Source organism: Siphateles boraxobius, unplaced genomic scaffold (assembly GCF_051911475.1).
Source record: "Siphateles boraxobius isolate OS27281-9 unplaced genomic scaffold, OSU_SipBor_1 1, whole genome shotgun sequence".
Lineage (NCBI taxonomy): Eukaryota > Metazoa > Chordata > Actinopteri > Cypriniformes > Leuciscidae > Siphateles > Siphateles boraxobius.
Window position 1 is genome coordinate 26,749,692 of NW_027508699.1, and position 23,615 is coordinate 26,773,306.

The 23,615-nt window shown below is 39.6% G+C and overlaps 1 protein-coding gene across 2 annotated transcripts in view; it reads left to right on the top strand.

Annotated features, from left to right (window-relative positions):
• Positions 1-23,615, top strand: part of astn1 (astrotactin 1) — a 305,138-nt gene that overhangs the window by 243,034 nt on the left and 38,489 nt on the right. For both annotated transcript variants that reach the window (XM_077231865.1, XM_077231856.1), the window contains exons 17-19: positions 15,068-15,336; positions 16,473-16,606; positions 16,735-16,886. In XM_077231865.1, the coding sequence (XP_077087980.1) occupies positions 15,068-15,336; positions 16,473-16,606; positions 16,735-16,886 (555 nt within the window). The remainder of the gene's footprint in view (positions 1-15,067; positions 15,337-16,472; positions 16,607-16,734; positions 16,887-23,615) is intronic.

A 23,615-nucleotide genomic window follows, 5' to 3' on the forward strand; every position in this document is an offset into this window, starting at 1 on the left:
GCATCCTTTACTGCATCTTTGGAGTCTCAAAGACTTTCCAAGATATTAAACAATTACTTTACATCACTGGGATCTCTGGGTCAATATAAATAGAACACAATGAAAAAAGTCTGATGTATACGTGACTATGTATGAACATGCTTTCAGACACCCAAACAGTTTGTTCAGACTGTATATACATGAGGCTCTAGGTCTTTTTACACTTCAAATAACAGTTGTTCACACGTATATTTTCTTCCTTATATCTGTCTGTTGTTTTGATTTCTTGCTATACAGATTGTTCTACAAAGTTTCCAGCTCTCCAAGTCTCCAATCTCTAAATGCCCAGACTCCATCTTTGCCATTCCAATTTTTCTTCTTGACTAAGCCTGACACATGAACAGGCTTGGAAACCCTCCATAAAAAAAAATCTGAACTTTGACCATAACTTTGGCTCAACTATATTTCCTGGCTATAAACTTCTCATCAGCCTCAGCAGTTTCCCTTGCCAACACACCTGAAATAGGTTGCAGGGGTGAATATACCAGCATTATAAAATGTTTGCATTAAAACATATTTTAAACCACCATGCTATACTAATTCCATGCCATTGCTTATCTCCTCGGAAAGCACTCGTGGCTGGTGCAGTGGGTATCAGCTGCTAAGCAGAGGCATTAAAAGATTTTCCCTCTGGCTGCTTTAACTGTTTGTCATTTGACATTTTTGTACCCTACAGTTTGTTAGGCGCCGCATATTAATTAGAAATTTCGCCCCGGCCATAACTGATGTCACCGATTCTTTGTACCGAAAAGTCAATCCAAATTAACAGCAACAGAAGTGAAGATGAATTGACGTTGAATGAGCAATATGCAGCAAATAGCCAGTATGAGCGCATTGAAACCGAGAGATGAGTTTAAGGAAAGCAGAGCTGCTTAGTAAACATCACTCACTCCTCTCAGGCTAGGCTTACGGTTTTCATGCTCTCACCGTCCAGTGCCGGCACGGTCAAGGACAGCCTCTTGCCAGAGGGCAAGGTTAGTTCGTCCTGGGTTGGAAACCAAATCTCATTATGTGCAGAGAGAGATTTCTGCCCTGCTTTTACTCCCTCAGGAGTTCAGTCAAACTCTATTGCCTCAACGCACATTCTATCACGTAGCCCCCAGCGCCCATCTGCCAGCAGCACATCTTTATGCTGGAGAGATGTGGATTTCAACTGTGCTCTGATAAAAGAAAACCTAGGGATGTGCGATATCCACCCCACCACCTCATGTGCTGTCTGGATGAAGTGTGTGTGGTGTGTGTGTGTGTGTGTGTGTGTGTGTGTGTGTGTGTGTGTGTGTGTGTGTGTGTGTGTGTGTGTGTGTGTGTGTGTGTGTGTGTGTGTGTGTGTGTGTGTGTGTGTGTGTGTGTGTGTGCGTGCGTGCGTGCGTGTGTGTGTGTGCGTGTGTGTGTGCGTGTGTGTGTACGTATGTGTATATATGTATGTGGTATGTGGTTGCCAACTTAAGGAAATTAAGAGGCGCTCTCCATTTTCTTGATTCCAGTCTTTTGAGATTTCCGTAAACCATTGGTGCAGGTGACAATTGACTGCATGGTTTAAAGTAGAAAAAAAAAGCTAGACAGTCACAGTGTATGACTGAAGCATAAAAAAGATAGTTACTGCTTGACTGACTTAAGTGCTAAAATGCATTTGGAATGTAATCACTTTGATTTTGACGTACTGACGTACTTCTCCATGACATCTGTTATTAAAATAAATTAATTTTAATGTCTACTGGTGTTACACAACATTACACACATAACAATTTAGTTTCTACCAGATTATAACACTTGAGAAAAGTGACTACATAAATATTTTATCAAGAGTAAAATGTAACTTTTATATGCTTTGTATTTTAAAACATTTAATCAACAATGAAATGGAAGTGCAATAATTGTCTTTATATTTCCATCACATATACAGTTAAATGTACGACCGGCGTCTCGCATAGATTGAAAATGGGTTGGGATGATCCTGTATTAGATTAGAAGATTGGCAATTGTAGCCAAGTGGCTTTTGAATGCAACAAATATGAAAAAAACAAGTTTGTAGATAAGTGGTGTTTGTCAAAAAGCATATAAGCCAAGCAAAACATGTACAATACCATTCAAACGTTTGGGGTCAGTAAGAATGTTCTTCTTTTTTTTTTTTTTTTTTGTAAATGCTCTTTAAAAAGGATGCATTAAACTGACAAAAGTGACAGTAATGAATTTGTCATGCATGTTAGAATCCCGAATAAAACGGTTTCCACAAACAATTTTACCACAACTGTTTTCAATATTGAAAATAATAAGAAATGCTTCTTGAGCACCAAATCAGCACATTATAAGGATTTCTGAAGGAACATGTGACACTAAAGTCTGAATTAATAGCTACTGACAATTCAGCTTTGCAATCACAGGAATAAATTACATTTTAAAATATATTTAAATAGAAAATGGTTATTTTAAATTGTAACAATATTCCATAATATTACTGTTATTTACTGTATTTTTGATTAAATAAATACAGTCTTGGTGAGCATAATATACTTCTATCAAAGGCATAACAAATCTTACAGACTTGTGTGTATGTATATATATATATATATATATATATATATATATATATATATATATATATATATATATATATATATCTTTGCTCATGTCTTGTCTTGCCTTGGGCACAAAGGGAGCCAAGGCTGCCAGCCCCTTCAAAAAATATATATCACAGTGGTTTTCATAGTTTTGTCCAACAGACAAGCCAATGCCAGTATCCCTGGCTGTCATCTTTCAAAATTATATTTGTCATTGAAATGCATTAGTGAAATGGGTTTTGCTAAATGAAAAATGCATTTTAATTAAGACTAATGAGGACTTCCGAGGGTTTGTGTTGTGGTGGGAATGAGGAACTACCTGTGCACGCTGCAGACTTTCGTTTACAATACAATTAATGCTCATCTAATTGTCGCTTCATTTTAGGGGGGAAATGTCACACACTTTGGCGCTGTCCCTGGTTTTCTCTTTCACTCATTTTCTCTGTCACATTTTAGCGTTGCTGGAGACAGAGACCCGTCGGCAGTGTGTTTCACTGTAATTTCTTTGTTAATTACATCTCATGGGAGGAGCGGGTGGAAGAAAGTGGCTCACAAACGCTGAGGGGAGTGTGTGTGTGCTAGTGCGTTCGTGTGTGTTTAACGGAGGAGGGGGAGGGGGGTCACGATTACTAAACTGGCACACTTACTCACTAGTCTGCTTTCAGCCCAGACGGTCTCCTCAGTAACAAGCTCCCCCTTCGTGCCATTCATATATCCTCCAGCCATCCTCCATGCTGTGATTCCTCATTCCTTTGCCCCACTTTTGAGGACACACACACTCACTTATCTATCAGGCTCATCATGGCAAATAATCTCCTCTCTGATGTATCACAACACTTGAATTGAATGAATTGGTAATCTGTAAACACTCTCGACTTCTTTATAGTGGCAGTGGGAGTGCTGGGAGTTTATTGTCTATCATTTAAAAGGAACAAGAAGAGACGTGTAGATGTGTGGTGTTATGGATCATCAGCCAAGTGGTCTTCACTTTGAGGTTAAAGTGAATGAAAGATTAGGGATGCTGATATCAGAATCGGGGAGTCAAGAAAGCAAACAATGTATTGTAATTGATTTTTTGCATGACTAAGTGTTTCAAAAGACGCAACTTTTATTCATTTTTCGTCCAAATGTTTTGTTGCTTGAAAATCTGGAATTTTACATTTTTATTTATGGTAGCACTTTAGAATACGGTTCCTTCGTTAATGAATAACTACACAAGAACCAATGAGTAACACAATATTAACAATCTAGTAACTATTATTAACTAACAAAAAACTCTGATTAACGAACTAGTAAGTAATAGCGCACAGATGAAAGTGGTAGTTCACTATTAACTAATCAATAACTACTATTTTTTTTATGCTTCCCAGAGAACTACTGAAAAAGTTTATTAACAATCTAGTAACTACTATTAACTAAAAAGAAACTCTGATTAACAAATTAGGAAGTAATAGTAATTCCCATAAAAGTATGAAGTATGACTTTCATCTGTGCACTAATTATTTGGATCCGTATTCTAAAGTGAAGATCATGGGAACTAACTAGTTATGACTCAAGTGTTACTACATGATCTAGTCATGATTTGTGCAACCAAACACACAAGTAATTTCAAGCTTTTGACATTTTTGGTGAACTTTAGTATACTTTTAGAAAATTTCTTTAAAAGTATAGTAACACTTGAGTCATTACTAGTTAGTTACCATGATCTTCACTTTAGAATACGGATCCAAATAATTAGTAATTCCCATAGAAGTATGTAGTAACACTTGAGTCATTACTAGTTTGTTCCCATGATTCTTACAGTAGTTACTAATGAAAAGCCAATAAAGTGTAGAATCTTCTCACTCACAAGACACACACACACACAAACACACACACACACACACATATATGTATATGCTAGGAGACATACATAAAAACAGATTTTTTTGTGAGGTAAGTTAAATAATAAATTCAATCTATATGGTATTTGGATGGCTGATGACTCAATATGTTCCAGTCGTCACCGTGACTCTAGTGATTCAATGCCAGTCCAAAGGAATGCCAGAAAATTGGCCACAGGACAAGTAAGGTCCCGAGTCCCGACAACTGCATTTAAAAATCAATTTCTTTAAAATTATTCAGTTGATAAAAAGACAGCATAGGCCAATTATTAACAGCTTACATATTGATAATTTAAACAACCTTGTGTATTCGTTTACGGTAGCAGTTCAAATGTTAATTTAGTGCTAGTCATTTATCCTGCATTGGTTATTGATTAGTTTTGTATGAATTATGAACATTTTCAGTAGTTCTCTGGAAGCATAAAAGAATATAGTAGTTATTGAAGTACCACTTTCATCTGTGCACTATTACTTCCTAATTCGTTAATCAGAGTTTCTTTTTAGTTAATAGTAGTTACTAGATTGTTAATAAACTTTTTCAGTAGTTCTCTGGGAAGCATAAAAAATAGTAGTTATTGATTAGTTAATAGTGAACTACCACTTTCATCTGTGCGCTATTACTTACTAGTTCGTTAATCAGAGTTTTTTTGTTAGTTTATAATAGTTACTAGATTGTTAATATGGTGTTATTCATTGGTTCTTGTGTAGTTATTCATTAACGAAGGAACCGTATTCTAAAGTGTTACCCTATTTATTTGTAAATGTACATAAAAAAAATTGCTGTGGTCTGAAACTGTTGGAAAGTGTTACTAAAGGGAGTTTCAGCATAATTTGGGAGGGATTTCAATTTGAAGATGGGGTCACTCCCATTGTTGCAGTAAGTAGGGAAAGAGCGAGAGAAAGCAAATGTGTTTTATCTGACATCAAGACCTGGCAGGTATCGGACAGGGCCAGAGACCTGGACGTTTCAGGGGTTCACCGACCCATGACTGAACCCTCTGGGCTGCTTTTCTGCATGACCACCAACACATTCCTCTCACATCAACTCAGACCATTTTGACTGCAACAACAACACGGCACAACAGCGCACCACACACCAGCTCCAGACGTGTGGAAAACCTGTTATGCTGAGAGCTACTCGAGTTCAGGAGAAATACAGAGGGCTGTGATTTTCACCAACTTCTAGCTTTATTAACTAAGATTTACCAGGGAAAATCATAATCCATCCATCCATCCATTCTACCTTCAAAAGTGTTTTTGTTTGTTTTTTTGTCTCTTATGCTTACAGGGCTGCATTTATTTGATGAAAAATACACTAAAACCATAATATTGTGTAAGCATTGTTATCAATATTGAAGTCAGTTTGCTGTTTCATATTTTTGTGGAAACTGTGAGACAATTTTGTTTTTATTTGAAATGGGGTTTTTTTGTACTGTCAAACTGTCATTTTTGATTCATGTATTGCATCTTTGCTGAATATGGTAAAATGTGTAGTGGTATTCAAGGTACTGCCTGTAAATTAGATATTTTACCCTGACTTTTTTTTTTCAAAGTAACATGCAATTGCATATTTCTTCCAATATCATCAGGCAGGTGTGATAAAGACTGAAAATTAATTTAGTAGGAATGCAGCAGGTCAGTGAAGACATTAAATATCTCATTACACAGAACCCTCCATTATAACTCCATGACACATCTTGAAACTTAACTGCTGCTAGGTCACTTCATTGAGAGTCTCAGTTCTATTCTCCATAATCTTGGCAACTCGCATATCTATGCATAAAGATTTGTATGGGCTAGTGAGTAAGGAGGACAATGTTGGTCAAGCATTTTTACATTTACACATTTATCCAAAGCGACTTGCATTACATTGCGGGTATATATTTAATCAGTTAATTCCTGGGAGATACAGTATATGAATGCTTATATTTACAAAAGGACATAATATGATGCAGGCCATCAGAAAGCAATGGCATCCCCATGAAGGACAGACACACAATAGGCAGTGATCTGATGTGTGGGAGATGAGTGCAGAGACTGATCATAGAAATCAGACAGCAACCGGCATGATACAACTCTCACTGCGGGAGACCGCAGGAGGAATCCAGAATAAGTATTTTAGGTTCAAGTAAGATGTCTGTGTTTGAGCTGTTCAGACTGCTATCCCGTGCTGATTGATTTGCTCTTAAAATTGTGCAGCATAACCGGCACTGTTGCCTGACTCATCAGGAAGCTTCAGTATTGTTTTGCCTTCAGTTTGCCTCCCGTAGGACTACAAATTAAATGGCAAAATCACCAGCCTACTCCTAATCAGATGTTGAGCTCTCTGATGACAGCTATTGAATGTGTTGTCCTTGTGTGCTATATGTATTTGGTTTTTTGTACACATTGTCACATTTTCATTAACTCAAAGTAGTGCATGAGGTGTATACATTTTTTTCAGTTCATGCATTGCCTGCGAATCAAACCCATGACCATGGTGTTGCTTGTGCCATGTGCTACTGTTTGAGCTACAGGAATTATTTTCTTATTATTTTCTTAATATTAAATATTAGTACATATTATTACATTAAATATATTATTATTATTATTATTGGTCGCAAAAATCAGCTTCTCTAACTCAACTGGTCATTCCTGGTGCTAACAGTGCCAAGGATATTTTGCATAAAATCATCTACCAAATATATAAAAGTAAATTAATGTCTGTGGATTTGGATTTGGCTGCATTTAAAATCTAGCCTGAAATCTTGCTCTTCAACGTAGCTGAACCTGTCAGATGGAGGAACTGCTTTGATCCTTGGACCCTTGTGAAGTTTTTTGACTTGACACACGTTTTCACTCTCTCATTAAGTGTTCATATAAAATACACCTCAATCTATTCTAAACAATGTACTTTAGTAAAAAAAATATAACCCTGAAATATAAAGTGAAATACAGTATACTGTAGCATCCCTAACTGATACAAATCAAATAATAATGTAGCATGGCAGTGATATTTTTCAGCTTGATTAGTTGTACATACTTACGGATGCTGCAGAGAGACTGATTTATGGTGGGTGATGGGGAAAAATGAAAGTGCACCAGCATCATTAATTCTCAGTGCAAATGAGTGGTTGTTTAGGGAGAGTTTGGAACATCTCAATTATGATTCAAAAATATGTTCAAATTATCTCCAAATTAAGAGTCGTGTTTGCATACATGCTACCATGTAAAAAAATTATATATATATATATATATATATATATATATATATATATATATATATATATATATATATATATATATATATATATATATATATATACAATGAAAGCATCCAAAGTGTATATGCCGAAGTTATCCAAAAGGACTTGCAGTGAGTGCATACCCTGATTTGACTGATTAACACTTATTGTTATTGTCATTCATCTCTCTCACACTGCCCTTGTATTTCTGCTGTACAAAGCTCATGAATATTTAATAAGGTAACCACTCAAGGCATTTTTAGATTGGTTGTCCATTGCTAAACAAGTTGCTTTACATTCTAGCACTGCATTATTTCACACTGTATAACTTTAGCACTGCAATTCGTGGTTAGTGCCACAAAAGTAGAAGTGTGAAACTTTGCTTAACCCAGCATATGCAGTGTGAAAAGCCCTATTTTATCAGTAATTGTGCACCATAATAATTGAATGCATGTCCCTGGCTTTGTTACATTGATTCAATCAATATACTCACAGAAATGATTTCTGTGTTAAAACTTGCTTTTGATAAGCATTGCTTATTTTGTAGGTGACTAATTTCTTAATAATACCTGGCTGGACACTTGACAACTTGGTTAATCTTTGAGAAGTAATGACAATTAAAACCTGATAATACAACCCATTCATCTTGTTCTTCCACTCAAAGACCACTGGCGTAGAACCCAAACCATATGCAGGCTTCATTGGTGGTTTCCATGATGGATGTATCATTCCAGCTTCACAGTAACTGTGCCACTTCATTTAGCACGCCCTCACTTTCTGCTGAAACACATTAATCTGTCGTTACTGTAGTGTTCTCCTTCACAGCTTAACAAAGCACTTGCTGGACAGCAATTAAAGTGTTATTTTTGGCCATTTGAAGCTCATTTTACTTTTTACTACATTTTACTAAGCTCAAATATTATAGAAATTTAGCATAACTGTTTTTTTATATTTTAATATATTTTAAAATGTAATTTATTCCTGTGATGGCAAAGTTGAATTTTCAGAAGCCATTGCAGTCTTCAGTGTCACATGAATCTTCAGAAATCCTAATATGCTTATTTAGTGATCAAGAAACAATTCACAATATGACCAGGTTTATGTGCATTAAGTAAAAAGACATGCTGACTTTATATCACTGACATACTCCACATTGAAAAGACTTTGCCATTGCTAAAGTATATGTACACTTCCAGCATATTGTAGAACCTGTCTATATTATATATGAGTTCAGGTCATCGGTGTCATTTCACTACACTCAAAAGTTCAGCAAAAGGTATTTTTTTACCAACTCTTTGCTTTGCAAAGCTCAAGGTTATTTCTATTATTCATGTATTTTGTTCTAATTCTATAGGTTTTTATGTATACAAAGTTTTTTTATTCCTTTACAGCATTCACAGATGGTCTCTGCCTCAAACAGGTGAAGCCAAGAGAGCTGAATGTAGCCATTACAATGGAGAGAAAAGATTAAAAATGAGCAGGCCAGTTGCCATGTCAACATGGGGTGACCTGTGTGTATATGTGCTTGTGTGACAGAATGAGGGCTTGAGACTGGAACCTGATGGAGCAGTCATCTCCTGGACCTGATTACTCATTTTAGAGGTCAGGACAAACCGGACCCCAGTGACTTCTCCTCTTAATTAATCTTTCAACGGGTAACTGTGGAACCCGTCTCTTCATACTGGCAACACAGGCACGCTTGAATAATGCTGGCCTCTGCTGCGCTATGTGTGCTGGGTTAGGGCATGCTTCATTTTTGATAGAAGCACCAGGGGAATTTTACACGTATTGAGGAAAATATTTGGGAAATTTAGCAATTCATCAGTCTAGTTGACAGGAAACGTGCCAAAAGTAAGACCTGTTGATTTCTGGAGGTCGCCATAGTCTGTGCTGTTGGTTGCTAGTCGGCGTTCTTCAACTTATTTCTCCAACTTTATCAGTATTCTGCAAACCAATTAGTTCCCACATTGTGTTGCTGTTTATTTGCATGTTCAACTCTTCTTAAAGAGCAAACCTAAAAAAAAAGAAGTATTTTTTAAATCGACTTGCCATCATTTTGTTCCGTAACTTGTATGCCTTTTTTTTTAAATGTGTTTGGACCCCATTGACTTGAGGGTGAGTAAATGTTGACATAATTTTCATTTTAGAGGAAAGTGTCCCTTTAAACAGAGACTTAACAGTTATAATATATTTAAAAGTATAACAAAAACTCTGGAAATGTCCAGTCCCGCAAACAGTGTCTGTAACAAAAGCTTAGAGGAAACCGTTCTGTTTTTTATCTGAACTGCAAAATTCTATCTTTCTGTGAAATTAGTTTTTCTTCCACATTCAAAATATGTTTGCACCTTTTCTTTAACACAGATAGGTTGAATCATCTCTCACTGCGAGGATCAGAGGTATAATGCATATTTCAGCACTCCTAGCATTTTTTTTCTTCTTCTTTTTTGTATTAAGACTCAAAATATTTCAGCCTTGGACAAAGAAATGAAATAAGAATCCAATGTTCCTCAGGCTAATAACTCACCTTACTCTAATCTCAGATTAATTCATCTGTCATTTTACATTTCATCTTGTTTCTTCAGCGTCTTTCAGAAGTCTTTCACACATTCTAAGTCATCCATCAGTTAAAAAGGGTGAAAGTTTTGAGCTGCGCTTGAAGGTCAGCATGTCCCCCGGAAAGCGGAAATGATAGTACGAGCGAACAGCACCGTTAGCGTGTAATCCGCTCGTGAAAGGCATGCCAGCTGCTTGCCGTGCACAGGCAGATAAGGCACCGGGAAATCGCACCTGGCTGGCACAGAATCCCTGTTGCTGAGATCGTCCTCTAACTCCAAGGGATACTTGCAGCAAACTGCAAATATTTGATTAGGGCACTGTTGCTGTATGCAGTGGACTGCTCACTTAAACCTGCAGCTACAACTAGAAGGGTTTATCTCTTTAATGAAATCACTGGCAAAAATGTTTGGTAATAAATGTTTATTATTATTATGACTTCGGTGTTATTGAAGACGGATGCATATTATGTTTTTTATTTTATTTGTTTGTTTATTTGTTTATTTATTAGATTTTAAGAAAAACACTGCTGACTAAAATGTGATTAGAGAAATAAACGCAAGATATTAATAATGCACTTTTGCTTTTGAAGAAGAAAAATCTGGAAAGAATATTATTAGGGTCGCCAAGGACAATTTTCACATGTTGTTGGATTTTAATACATGTTCAGCTAATAACTAAAATTAGACACCAGCTAAAATCACTTGCTTATAAAAAATCTTCATTTATTATTATTATTATTATTAATGCCAAGCACTGTCATGAAACTCTAGATGGCGCAGGCATATGATATTTACACCGTTAACTACCTGGCACAAGCTGATTGGTTGAGCTTCCTGTTCAACATTTGTATTGCTGGTTACCATTCACTACATCAGTTTGCAGCGCACTTTCATAGTTCGTCTAAAACCCTCCAGCTTCACCTGTATTGATCTGCTATGGGTAAGTTATATATTCTATTTGTGCAGCAGCAGTATGTCTTACATAATCACAGAAGCGTTTCGGCGCATGTATTGGCAGTAGCAAGTTCCTGTACTTTCTCTGCAGAAGCAGCAATAATCTACAGAAGCACCAGCAATAAACTACAACAGCAATAACAGCAGCAGCAGCGTAGCATCTATTCTGCCAAAACCAAATACATTAACATTGTCATATCCATTACCATGTGAAAAATCATGATAGAATTATTATTATTGTAGATTTTAAATTAAACATACTGTTAATGAAAATATGATTCGAAACAAAACTGTAAGATATTATCTATGCATTTTTGTTTTTGAAGAAAAGTCTATAAAGGATATTATCACATTAAGGACACATTTTAACGTTTTTAAATGTTGCACTTTCTCATCCCCTAAAATGCTAACAAAATTTTGGTCAACTAAAATCTAATGCTGGCTAAAAAAAAGACTTTCACCTGGTTTCACAGACAAGGCTTAAGCCTAGTCTCAGACAAAAATTCATGTTTGATTTTTTTTTAACTGAAAGCAACTTGTCCTGACATGTCTTAAAATGCCAGTGCCATTGTTTTGTCTCAGAATGCACACCAGTAATGGTTTTTGTTTTTTTCTAAGGCACATTTATAAAAGCTACTTTAATATTCTAATTGAACTAAGGCCTAATCCTGGCTTAATACAAGCCCTGTCTGTGAAATGGGGCCTTTATGTATAAAATAAATATGACAGGACAAATTAACCAAAAATAACTAAAACAAACATTCGACTTAAAACAGTGCCCTGTGTTGTACATTGTGACAATTACTGTTCAACATGGCTTAAATATAAGCCTCACCATTCTTGTTTGAGAATACAAAAAAAGCCCTCAGCCGGTTGTAAGGCAGGTCAGGATCTGTTGCAAATTGCTTCAGATTCAAGCCCCTCAGCCTAGCAGTTCATGTCAGATTGCACAGTGAGGTATCGGGGAGCGTAACCAGCTCCACCGTGCCTACAGATGAATTAGTTTAGCCTTCGCACCTCACAAACAAGATGTCACTGCTCTTTGTGTCTGCAGGCAGGCCCAATCACAGGTAAATAAACTCAGTCACTCTCACCTTTACCACACCAGCAGCTTTTATTAAGAGACAGAGGGGAATGCCTGTTAAGACCAGCAGCTGGCCGCATGCTTAAACCGGTGGAATAAAACGAACACAAGGAAGATTGAAAGCCTGGTTGGCAGAGGCGAGAGAAGTGAGATGGAAAGGGACTGTTTGGAAGAGTATTTACATGCCATTGTGGACTAGCATTCAGCTCCTCTTGATCAGACATAAACTAACACCACAATCTGAACTGAGCAGGTGCTTGAATAAGGACCATGTGATAATCATCATGCATCTTTCTTGCAAGATTAGCTTGTCAAGGATTTTCTAAAGTGTTCAAATATATCCTGAGCCCAGGCGACACATTGCAGCACATTTAAATTGCTTGACTGTGGCGCTTAAACGTCCTGATTATTGACTGAAAGCTCCGGTGAGTCCTTGGAGTTACGATATACGCAGAGCAATTTTTTACTTTCGATTTTGATGTTTCATCCTTTTCCCTACTTGTCAAAGAACATGAGAAGAGGAGGCAATGTTCATTATCTTCGTACTTTATCGTGTAGATTGTGTTTTCGGATCTGTGCAGACATAATGCAATTTGTTAGGTCACTCCCTCCCTCTTGGTTTCATGTACAGTTGACATCCTCTCCTACAGAGTTCTTGCACCATCTAGTGTTTTGTCTGTTAGGTGCAAGGCTCATATTAGGGAATTTTTTATACTCAGGGGTGCTAAAAAAAATGCTGTGTGCTGTACAGAGGAATTTCCGAATTCTCACCTTTGTCACAGCTGACAATTTGCATGTCATAAATGGCAATCCTTCAAACCACTGACAATATCAAAGGTTTTTTCTTCACCGTGAAAGGCTCTGAGCTTAAAGAGACACTACAGATGACAAGATTTTCTGGGCTTTTTCATGCAAATCACCCACCTAAAATGAAAGTTATCTAATGAGATGTTTTCCTTCACTCTCCTATTTTAATTTGGCCTGCAATGCATCATGCCAGTTTGATAACTGTCAAAACCCAGAGCTGTAGAGAAAATATGTCAAAGCAAATTGGCACACTGTAGAGTGTGCTGCTCTCCCACTGTTTCTCTCGTTTTCTTTTTCCGGCCTTCTCTATTTCTTCTTCCTCACTTCTTGCTTTTTTCATTCTCTCTTGCTGTCTAATTAAAGCACCGGCTAAAAGTAATATTGGTAATGCCTTCTTAATCTACAGCTGGCATGGAATTTGATTAAACACTTTTAACACATTAGTATTTTCAGAGGAGCCCGAGCTTTCTGATTGACATCCAAAATTTGCAATTTCCAGGCCTTTTAATCCATTAACTTTGAGGAACTTTTCTTTTCAAGAGCTGTTTTCTTGGCACAGCTACAATGCTTTCCATCAAAGAAATACAATGGAAGATACAATTTAGATGATTTAGAATTATATGAGTAATTAAGAAAGCACCGTATTTTGCTCCCAAGGTCAACTGCATGACCTTTTGCACTATACTCCTGCAGACCAGACTATGCTTGGATATTGAATAACAAAGGAACAACTGCTCAGATTCCCCCGAAATAATAAATAAGTAAAATGTTTGACTGGAAGCTTACTGTAATGAAACCAAAACCATGTTTGGGTGGACTGATTGACATGTTTGCAGTTTGCAACAGGGCTTTTTTCAGAGCCTTATTATTATACGGGAGACTGCCTTTTCATTTCCTCGTGTGTCCATCATGCAAAATGGTGGGCTAAACGTGGTCCATATGATATTGTGAAAGGCTGAAGGAATAATGTGTTCTGACAGTGCATTTTCTTCTCTCACTGTTGACTCATAAAATCTCTGTGTGTGTGTGTGTGTGTGTGTGTGTGTGTGTGTGTGTGTGTGTGTGTGTGTGTGTGTGTGTGTGTGTGTGTGTGTGTGTGTGTGTGTCTTTAAAATCTTGAGTGTGTGTTTTTTATTAAAGTGTGCTGCAGTGAAAGGGTATTCCCTAATTGGCAGTTGAGCTTGCAGATTGCTTTGTGTATGTGTACAGAATAAATGTACAGTTTCATTTTATGCTTAAATGATGATTCAGTGTCTGAAAAAGGGGTGATAAAGCAAAAATTGATATGCAGTTTAGTTTGTTGGTCATGACAGTTCTCTGAATGTTTCATGTCATAAAAAGACATACACAAATCCTGTAGCAGATCTAGGCAGGTGAATCTGGGGATGGTGGAGGGATTAAGAGGAATTAAGACTTGCTTAAATCAAACATTTAAATGTTGAGCAAGCAATCTCATTGGCTGCCGGATCGGCAGAGGCCAATCAGCTTGTGCCATGCAGTTATGATGGGATTGCTTGCATATTGCATGCAAAGTACCTGTTCAGCCTGCACCCTCTAGAGTTTCATGACTGAACTAGAGGTTTAATTAATTATTTATGTTTGACAGTTTAAATAAATGTATAATAGTATTGTAATATTACATTTTAATTTGGGATGGGCTTAAAATAGAAGCACGGCTTTACGGAATAAATGTACAGTTCAAATTATGATAGTGTTTGAAACAGTGCTGATAGAGCACATATTGTATATGCTTTTTTATTTCAATCATTCAGCTTGTTTTGCATATTCCTTTTAACATGTTTTAATTATTTCGATTTGATCAATTTAAATACATTTGTAATAGTATTTTCATATTTTTTTACTTTTATATTATTGTTTATTAATAAACATGTGTTGTTTAAATTAATATGATTTGTTTTGTAATATTACTTTTTAACACTATCATTTTAAAATCTAAATTCAGGAAACTCTCCGTCAGACGAGTCGGAGGAGCGGGACAAAGAACCACGCACGCTCACTTACCCAGCATACATTGCCAGCCTGCTGGACTCGGGTGCCAAGCGCATGGCGGCAGGGGTGCGCATGGACTGCAGCAGTCAGGGCCAGTGCCCTTTGTCCTGTCACCTCTGCCACATGAGCCCTGGGCCTGGACGTCCTGCAGAGCCTGTGCTGCTCAACATCACGAAAGCCACTCCAATCTACGAACTGGTCAACGGCAACGACACCTACCAGGTATCTGTGAGTCATTATGCTGTACTCTCACCCTGCAGCTCTTGCCAGGTTACCCACTGAAGCTAAGTAGCGAAAAACCTGGCCTGTACCGGGATGAGAGACCTCCTGGGGAAAACAAAGGTTGCAGCTGGACAGTGTTAGTGAAGCCAGCAGGTGGTCTGTGTGTGTCCAATTGCACCAGTATAGGGATGGGGACATGATTCTGTCCTGCTCATTAAAAACAGCAAGGTGTTCAGAAAAGAAAATAAAAAAAATAAATGTATCCATGTCCAATCTATCAGCAATACAGTATCTCATCATAATAGTAAAATAAATGATCAAAGATATAGCCTATATAGTTAGTTTATTTATTTTTTTATTTTCATTTTTTACAAATATTTATAATTATTTTAAGTATTTAAATAAAAACACAATATACAAACTATATAAATATAAAAACAATATGCATTGTTTGGGAAGTTTATAATTATAATAATAATAATAATAATAATAAAGAAAATTTAACTTTTTAAAGATTTTTTGAAAGAAGTATCTAATGCTCACCAAGGCGGCATTTGTTTAATCAAAAATGATTGTAATTGTGAAATATTATTATAATTTATAATTATTGATTTTAAAAAATTCTATTTTAATGTATTTTCTAATGTAATTTAAGAATTAATCTAATTTTAGAAAATCTAATCTTTTCTTTCTCTTCATACATTGGAAGGGAAGGCAATGTTGTTTTAGAGGAATGGCAAGTTAATGCAGTGTGATTAAAGATTAGGCTGCAAAGATCAATACATATACATATATACGTGTATTGTGAGTGTGTGTGGTTCAGGTAAACATTATGTGGACAAAATGTCCCCACAAAGATGGTGAATTACGACATCCTTGTCCTTTTGAGGACATTTTTTGTTCCCATGAGGAAAACAGCTTATAAATCGTATTTAGTTTGTGATGTTTTTTGAAAATGTAAAAATGCAGAAATTTTTCTGTGATTGGTAGGTTTAAGGTTTACTGTATATGCTAATGCATCATCCAGGTAGATGCTGCACTCTAGTGGAGGTAGAGGGCATTTCCTCACACTTATTATTACTAGTATTATTAAATTCAAACTTTTAACATGTTCTGCAACTTTGCTCATCATGCAGGCTCTGCAGGAGGCCATGATGAGTGTACTGTGGTGCTCTGCTAAAGGTGATGTTATTGATGACTGGTGTCGATGTGATTCCAGTGCCTTTGGCACTGATGGACTCCCGACTTGTGCTCCTCTGCCTCAACCTATGTGAGTTCTTGGAATTTACAGTTTAAATATCCTTAGCATAAATGGCTAAAATGAGGTTTCAAAGTAAAATTTCAGATCCTGGTCAAACTTTAAGTCATAAATGTTCTATTATTGTATACTCTTGTCAGGCTCAAGCTATCCCATTCATATGAACCCAGCAGTTCACTGATCATCATAGAATGGAATCATGCAGAGCCACCAATCGGAGTGAGAATTGTTGATTACCTCATCAGTCAAGAGAAGGTGACAGAGCGGACCGATCACTCCAAAGTTGAGACAGGTAAATAAATTATAATATGAGCTTATACAAAACATTTGGGATGTATAATATCCTCATATTCCTATCTGCCTCAATAAAGGCTAAAAGAGAAACAATACCCATTTATTTGGGAAGTAGCTGTGTAATAAGCGGGATAATGTACATTCAGCCAGTCATTATCACAAATTAAACCCTTTCAGGGTGATACAAGATCCCTTTGCCTCACGCTGGGGTCCTGATTACCCTGCCAAGGTTTACAGGTCCTTCTCAAAAAATTAGTATATTGTGATAAAGTTCATTTTTTCCCATAATGTTATGATAAAAATTAAACTTTCATATATTTTAGATTCATTGCACACCAACTGAAATATTTCAGGTCTTTTATTGTTTTAATACTGATGATTTTGGCATACAGCTCATGAAAACCCAAAATTCCTATCTCAAAAAATTAGCATATCATGAAAAGGGTCTCTAAACGAGCTATTAACCTAATCATCTGAATCAACTAATTAACTCTAAACACCTGCAAAAGATTCTTGAGGCTTTTAAAAACTCCCAGCCTGTTTCATTACTCAAAACCGCAATCATGGGTAAGACTGCCGACCTGACTGCTGTCCAGAAGGCCATCATTGACACCCTCAAGCAAGAGGGTAAGACACAGAAAGAAATTTCTGAACAAATAGGCTGTTCCCAGAGTGCTGTATCAAGGCACCTCAGTGGGACGTCTGTGGGAAGGAAAAAGTGTGGCAAAAACGCTGCACAACGAGAAGAGGTGACCGGACCCTGAGGAAGATTGTGGAGAAGGACCGATTCCAGACCTTGGGGGAGTTGCGGAAGCAGTGGACTGAGTCTGGAGTAGAAACATCCAGAGCCACCGTGCACAGGCGTGTGCAGGAAATGGGCTACAGGTGCCGCATTCCCCAGGTCAAGCCACTTTTGAACCAGAAACAGCGGCAGAAGCGCCTGACCTGGGCTACAGAGAAGCAGCACTGGACTGTTGCTCAGTTTTGCATGTCATTCGGAAATCAAGGTGCCAGAGTCTGGAGGAAGACTGGGGAGAAGGAAATGCCAAAATGCCTGAAGTCCAGTGTCAAGTACCCACAGTCAGTGATGGTCTGGGGTGCCATGTCAGCTGCTGGTGTTGGTCCACTGTGTTTTATCAAGGGCAGGGTCAATGCAGCTAGCTATCAGGAGATTTTGGAGCACTTCATGCTTCCATCTGCTGAAAAGCTTTATGGAGATGAAGATTTCATTTTTCAGCACAACCTGGCACCTGCTCACAGTGCCAAAACCACTGGTAAATTGTTTACCGACCATGGTATTACTGTGCTCAATTGGCCTGCCAACTCTCCTGACCTGAACCCCATAGAGAATCTGTGGGATATTGTGAAGAGAAAGTTGAGAGACGCAAGACCCAACACTCTGGATGAGCTTAAGGCCGCTATCGAAGCATCCAAGGCCTCCATAACACCTCAGCAGTGCCACAGGCTGATTGCCTCCATGCCACGCCGCATTGAAGCAGTCATTTCTGCAAAAGGATTCCCGACCAAGTATTGAGTGCATAACTGAACATAATTATTTGAAGGTTGACTTTTTTGTATTAAAAACACTTCTTTTATTGGTCGGATGAAATATGCTAATTTTTTAGATAGGAATTTTGGGTTTTCATGAGCTGTATGCCAAAATCATCAGTATAAAAACAATAAAAGACCTGAAATAGTTCAGTTGGTGTGCAATGAATCTAAAATATATGAAAGTTTAATTTTTATCATTACATTATGCAAAATAATGAACTTTATCACAATATGCTATTTTTTTGAGAAGGACCTGTATTTGCGATAATGACAACTGACTGCTCATGAATATTTGAAATATAAATTGATGTTAATTGAATTTGAAAGACTGAACCACAAAATTAAAAAATGTGACTACATTTTATGTTGATAATAATAAAACAATGGAATAAAAATGCATTCATATTTTCTAAAGATATTCAGTTCCTCTTATGATTGTACTTTGCTTTGATTGTACAATAAAACCTCTCACACAGTTGCCTTAACATTTACCTGTAAATTAAAATAACCACCACAATTTATCGAGAAAAGCCCTAAGTGTTATAAATCTGAGGGATGGCTGTTAAAATGAAGATTAAAGACCATTCCAGAGAGAAAGTAAAACAAATGCATAAATTTAGAGAATTACCCAAGTCTCTGGATGTTTCAGTTGGCGCTGTTGGTCCTATTATTGGGGAATGGAAGCCACATCAGAAGGCAAAGAAACTCCCTAGACAGAGTGATCATTTAAGACAAAACCATGAGAGAAGCCAATGGTCACTTTGATTTACAGTAACTTCAGAGTTCAGTAGCAGAAAGCAGATAAAGGTGGACTAGTCAGCCGGCTCATGAGGGAGGAAAGCATGCAAGAAACCATTACTAAAATGAACAAGTGAAGGCACATCTAGAGTATGCCATTTGTGTCATGGGACCAGATTTTTGTGGTCAGATGAAACCAAGATGGAGCATTTTAGTCTGAATTCAATGTAAACTGCTCACCTCTCACTACTTACAGTTGATTTCTTTTCACTGTGGCCTGATAATTGTGACATATTGCCTATATTTTCTTCTTTAACCACTATGAGGTCTGTATAAAGTATCCCATTTGACATTTAAATAAAGAATAATCTGAAATAACCTTGCAACATGATCTGAAATACCCTCCATGTTGTGCTTTCTCCCTTTTTTAGGTTATAGACAGTGATGTATTATTTTGAAAGAATGAAAAAAAGTCAATATGTGTCTCATATCTCTATCATTGGCATAATGGACATCACATGGGATTTATCTACGAACATCAAAAACACTGAATGTATGTTCATTCTAAGCCATGTTTATCATGTTGTTGGATGAAGACCATGTTATTGTTCTGCCAGGGATTGCTGAGTTTATTGAATATGTCTTAACGTGAATGCCCCCCTTTCCTCTTTGCCTGGAATGCCAAATTGAAGCCCACCTCACTCTGCCCTTTGCTTCCTACTCTAAAGTTGCGCTTTTCACCCCTCGTGTCCTTCTGGTCTTCGTACTTCAGTACTTACTGTGCTCTATACCAGCGCCAGATATTTTTTTCCACTTTAGGCAAGAATTGAAATAAATTTTTCACATAGATGATCAATGGTTCCTCAGAAGGCCTTGAAAGCAGGTCTTGATACTGGACTTGCTGTGCTTAATAAGGACGTGAGACACACATGTGGTTCCAGATAATGCTCTGTTTTGTATGCGTCAGACATATCCAATGATTGATCTGCTCACAGCTTAAACTGTGAAGTGTTTTAAATACAATGAGAAAGACCACCTTGAAGCAAGGGAAGGGCAGAACCATTGCAAGAGTTGATTCTGGTAATTATTAGGATTTAAACCTTTCAGGATGAAGCAAAAATGGGCATATGTTAAATAACCTTGGATGAACACCAGAACATTTTAATCCAGGGCACTTCCCTTTGCTACCAGTTTCCTTCCTGACAAGAATTGTGATGCTCGATCAACACAGAGGGCCGACTACTGCTAGTACAAGACTGTAGTGTAAGTGTAGATAACGTCTCGGTTACGTATGTAACCCTCGTTCCCTAAGTAGGGAACGGAGACGTTCCGTCGTGACAACGAATGGGGTTTGGTTTAGAAAGCCTATCGACTTTGAGTATTACAAAACGAGCCAATGGCAAAGAAATGCCGTGGGTCTGCGGAATTTGCATGGCTTAACTCCGCCAAACCTCGTAGGTATAAAAGGAGGACGCCGGACACATGCAGATATTGTTTCTTCGCTGAGGAGCCAAGACTGAACTCAGGCGATCCCAGCGGTACAGCAGAAGTGGCAGGAAGACGTAACGTCTCCGTTCCCTACTCAGGGAACGAGAGTTACATACGTAACTGACACAGGAATACCAAGGTACACTGGGAAGCATATCTTAGTGGAAATATGCAATAACGCCAAGAGGGGAGGACTTAAGAATACACAAATGACCCAGAGGGGGATGCATATGGAGAGCACTTGGGTCTCCAGCCCGCGGGGTGGAATATTTCAACCCCAGGGGAGGCAAGGTGGCTTGCCAAGGGAAAGACACATGCTCAGAGAGGCTTACAGTGGAAATACACATGTGGGGGTCACCCAGAGGGGGGACCATGCACACGGAGGCACATAGCCAATGCACAGGCAATAGACACTGGCGTCGACGTCAGCAGTGATGGAGGAACTCAGGGCTTGTCGGGTAGGCTCACCTGAGGAAATATCGCACGTGTCCAGTCCGTGGAGTGGAATGGCGATCAAGCGAAGACACCTGAGCGGGTCCTAGTACTGGCTGGTTGAAGCGAGTAAACGAGAGGACACAGGCTCCACTCGGAGATTGTAGAATTGTTTGGTGTTGCCCAGCCTGCAGCTCTGCAGATGTCTGTTAGCGAGGCACCATGCACTAGACCCCAAGAGGAAGCCACACTCCGGGTGGAGTGGGCTGTCACACCAAGGGGGCATGGCCGACCTTGCTGCTGGTATGCCAGAGTAATGGCGTCCACTATCCAGTGAGACAACCTTTGCTTGGAGAGAGCCTTTCCCTTCAGCTTCCCACCATAACAGACAAAGAGCTGGTCTGAGGTCCTAAAACACTGTGTTCTGTCTACATAGGTGCGGAGAGCGCGTACTGGACAGAGCAGTGCCAAGGCTGGGTTTGCCTCCTTCAGGGGCAGTGATTACAGGTTCACCACCTGGTTTCGAAAGGGAGTGGTGGGAACCTTGGGCACATATCCAGGCCGGGGTCTCAGGATCACGTGAGAGTAGGCCGGCCCGAAGTCCAGGCACGCTTCGTCAATGGAAATTGCAGGTCCCCTACCCTCTTGATTGAGGCCAATGCAACCTGGAGCACTGTATTCATTGACAGGAACTCCACTGATTGCAGAGGCTCAAAGGGAGCACTCTGCAGGGCAGTTAGAACCAGTGAGAGGTCCCAAGAGGGAACTAGAGGAGGGCGAGGTGGATTCAGCCTCCTCGCTCCTCTCAGGAACCTGACGATCCGGTCGTGCTTTCCCACGGACTTACCATCATCTGCGTCGTGATGTGCGGCGATAGCGGCAACATACGCTTTCAGGGCGGAGGGAGACAGCCTTTGCTCCAACCTGTCTTGCAGGAAGGAAAGCACAACACTGATTGAGTATTTCCTGGGGTCTTCTCGGTGAGAAGAGCACCAGTTGACAAAGAGGATCCACTTCAATGCATAGGCATGTCTAGTGGACGATGCTCTAGCGGAAGTGATGGTAGCCATCACCGCTGGTGGTAGGGTACCTAAACCTGCCTTGTCCTGTCCAGAAGCCACACGTTGAGGTTCCAAAGATCGGGATGAGTGTGCCACAGGGTGCCCCGTGCCTGAGAAAGAAAGTCCTTCCTCAGTGGAATTTGCCAGGGAGGTGCTGTCACGAGGAGTACAGGTTCAGAGAACCAGGGCCGGGTGGGCCAGTGAGGCGCAACCAATATGACCTGCTCCTCGTCCTCCCTGATCTTGCTCAGGGTCTGTGCAAGAAGGCTCACTGGGAGAAACGCATACTTGCGGATGGCCCGCGGCCAGCTGTGCACCAGTGCGTCTTTGCCGAACGTTGCCCTCAGTCAGGGAGTAAAACAGGGCGCAATGGGTTGAGTCGTGGGAGGCAAACAGGTCTACAAACAGCATCCCCGAACTGGTCCCAAATCAGCTGAACCGACTGGGGATGGAGTCGCCATTCTCCAGGGAGGGGCTGAAGCCGTGAGAGCTCGTCGGCTGCACAGTTCAGGGCTCCAGGAATATAAATGGCTCAATTCGACCAAAGATGCTTCTGACTCCATAAGAGGAGGTGGCGGGCGAGTTGCGATATACGGCGGGAACGTAGACCAACTTGATGGTTGATGTACGGTACCGTAGTGGTATTGTCTGATCGGACTTGACCCTACGTGTTTACCCTTGAGCAGCGCAAGAAAGCGGTGCAGAGCAAGGCGTACTTCCAGCAACTCGAGGCAATTGACATGCCAAAGGCGCTGGGGTCCTATCCAGCACCCTGCAGCAACATGTCCATTGCACATGGCGCCCCAGCCCGTGGTGGAGGCATCTGTTGAGACAACAACATGCCTGGAAACTCGTTCCACGGGCACTCCTGCCCGTAGAAAACTAAGGTTCGACCACGGGGTGATCGCAAACCTGGTCTCGAGAGTGAGCTAGTATCAGCCAGTTGTCGAGATAGTTCAGGATGCGAGCCCTGTGTCCCCGTAAAGGAACAAGGGCTGCCTCGACGACCTTTGTGAAGACGTGAGGAGATAGGGCTAGCCCGAATGGGCAAACTACATACTGGTATGCCTGCCCCTCGAAAAGAAAACCGCAGGAACGGTCTGTGTCATGGAAGTAGGCGTCCCTCAGGTCGATCGCTGCAAACCAATCCTGCGGCCGCACACACTCGAAGATGCGTTTGGCCGTGAGCATCTTGAACGGCAGCCTATGAAGGGAGCGGTTCAAGACCCACTGGATTTCTTTGGGACAATGAGGTAGGGGCTGTAGAACCCGGACCTCATTTCGGCTGGACGGACAGTCTCAATCGCACCCTTCGCCACTAGGGTAGCAACCTCTCATGATAGGGGCATCGCCACCGACCATAGTGGAGCGGACTCCCCTGAAGCGGGGAGGAGACCGTGAGAACTGAATCGCATAGCCAAGCCTGATGGTTCGTGCGACCCAGCGGGACATGTTGG